Raw genomic sequence first — 1,459 nt, 5'->3', positions numbered from 1 at the left:
AGGCGGCGCTCAGAAGATGTTGGGGCACATGTGCCAGTCCTGCCGCTCCTTGGCCTCCCAGTAGCCGCCCTTGTACATGCAGGCCGTCTCCCCGGTCAGCGGATCCAGCCTCTTCTCAAACCACAGCGGCGTGTACACCTCCGCCTCCTTCTCCGCGTCCTCCAGGCCGCTGAAGTGGCCGCCCCGCGAGTTGGCCTCCAGCCGCCGCCGCCGCCGCGACAGGCGCTGCTTCTCCTCCAGCCGCTGCTTCTCCGTGTTGGCCTGGTCCCAGTGCCCCTTCTCCCAAAGGATAAGATTTTAAGGACTAGAGGAGACCAGGGACGAGAGGGTGGGGGGAACAGGGAGAGAGGAAGGGCAGGGCACTATGGAGGGAGGGGGCGGAGGGGGAGGGAACCAAACCCAAACCCCAAGCCCCCTACCCTATTGGGTTGTATGGCTGTATACCTACACAGAACATGCCTTTCTTGGTAAACCAGGAGAAAGTTAAAATGTGAAAAAAGGAGTGAAGGCCCACAGCGTTCCCGAGCCTCCAGATTCCGCCCCCTCAGCCTAAACCTTGGTCTTGAGCGGCTAATCGAAGGAGGAAAAGTTAAACGGAAATGAACTTGGACTCTTCAGTGACATACAGGTTCATAGATCTTCCCTTCTTTTACTTTCAGGGGGCTGTTTTTGTGGGGAGCCATTTTCCCCACGCCCTTCTCTCATTCTGTCCAACTGAGACAGGGCAGGAGGAGGCTTGGGGAGAGTGGACGGCGAGGTGGAGCTGGCCCTGGGTCCAGGCGAGGAGGCTGACTGACGACTGGTCCTCTTGGTGCTCCGGGAGAATGCCCCTCGCACGAAATCTCTCACCACCATCAAGTCAATTCCAGCTCACAGCGACCCTATCGGGCTGGTCGAACTGCCCTGGGGGTTCCGATCCTGGCACGCGCTAGGGGAGTAGAAAGCCTTGTCTGCCTCACCAGAAGCAGCAGGTGGTATCCAAGTGCTTGGAGCCCGCTGCCCCACGTGCCGCCACTAAGCCACAAGGGCTCCTCCCTACGTCTCCAGAAGTCTCCCGTCTTGAGTCTGCAGCACAGTGCTGGAAGAGGTGAGGAGGGGAAGGAACAACATGAGCCCCTGTAACAAGGTCAGCGAAGGAAAATCCATGAAGCTCCTCCTCCACCCACCCAGGGAAAAATGTGCCAGGCTCTGTCTTGATGACTTATATGTTATCTCATTAAATCCTCCTTACACACTTACAACTAAGTATTATCTTCAGCCTTAATTTATGGACGAGGAAAGGGAAGCACAGATATTACCCACTTAATCCCACTTTGGCAATATGCATTCATTTTCAACCCCAGGGGAGATTTTTCTGGAGTGTCACACTTAGAAGGCCCAATCCCCGACATTCGTGGAGAAGAGTTTTCCTGGACTGAAGTGTGGCCAGCTGAGCCCACTTGGAAGACAGTCGCACGCC

At 56.3% G+C, this 1,459-nt stretch overlaps 1 protein-coding gene across 1 annotated transcript in view; it reads right to left on the bottom strand.

Annotated features, from left to right (window-relative positions):
- Positions 1-683, bottom strand: part of IL17RA (interleukin 17 receptor A) — a 19,226-nt gene extending 18,543 nt beyond the window's left edge. The window contains exons 1-2 of the mRNA XM_045295898.1: positions 627-683; positions 29-276 (exon numbers count right to left, since the gene is read on the bottom strand). Of these exons, the coding sequence (XP_045151833.1) occupies positions 29-276; positions 627-683 (305 nt within the window). The remainder of the gene's footprint in view (positions 1-28; positions 277-626) is intronic.
- Between the last annotated feature and the right edge of the window lie 776 nt (positions 684-1,459).

This window comes from Echinops telfairi, unplaced genomic scaffold (genome assembly GCF_000313985.2).
Source record: "Echinops telfairi isolate 266 unplaced genomic scaffold, ASM31398v2 ScPeMD7_6273;HRSCAF=7185, whole genome shotgun sequence".
Classification (NCBI taxonomy): domain Eukaryota; kingdom Metazoa; phylum Chordata; class Mammalia; order Afrosoricida; family Tenrecidae; genus Echinops; species Echinops telfairi.
This window is presented reverse-complemented; position numbering and strand designations above follow the sequence as displayed.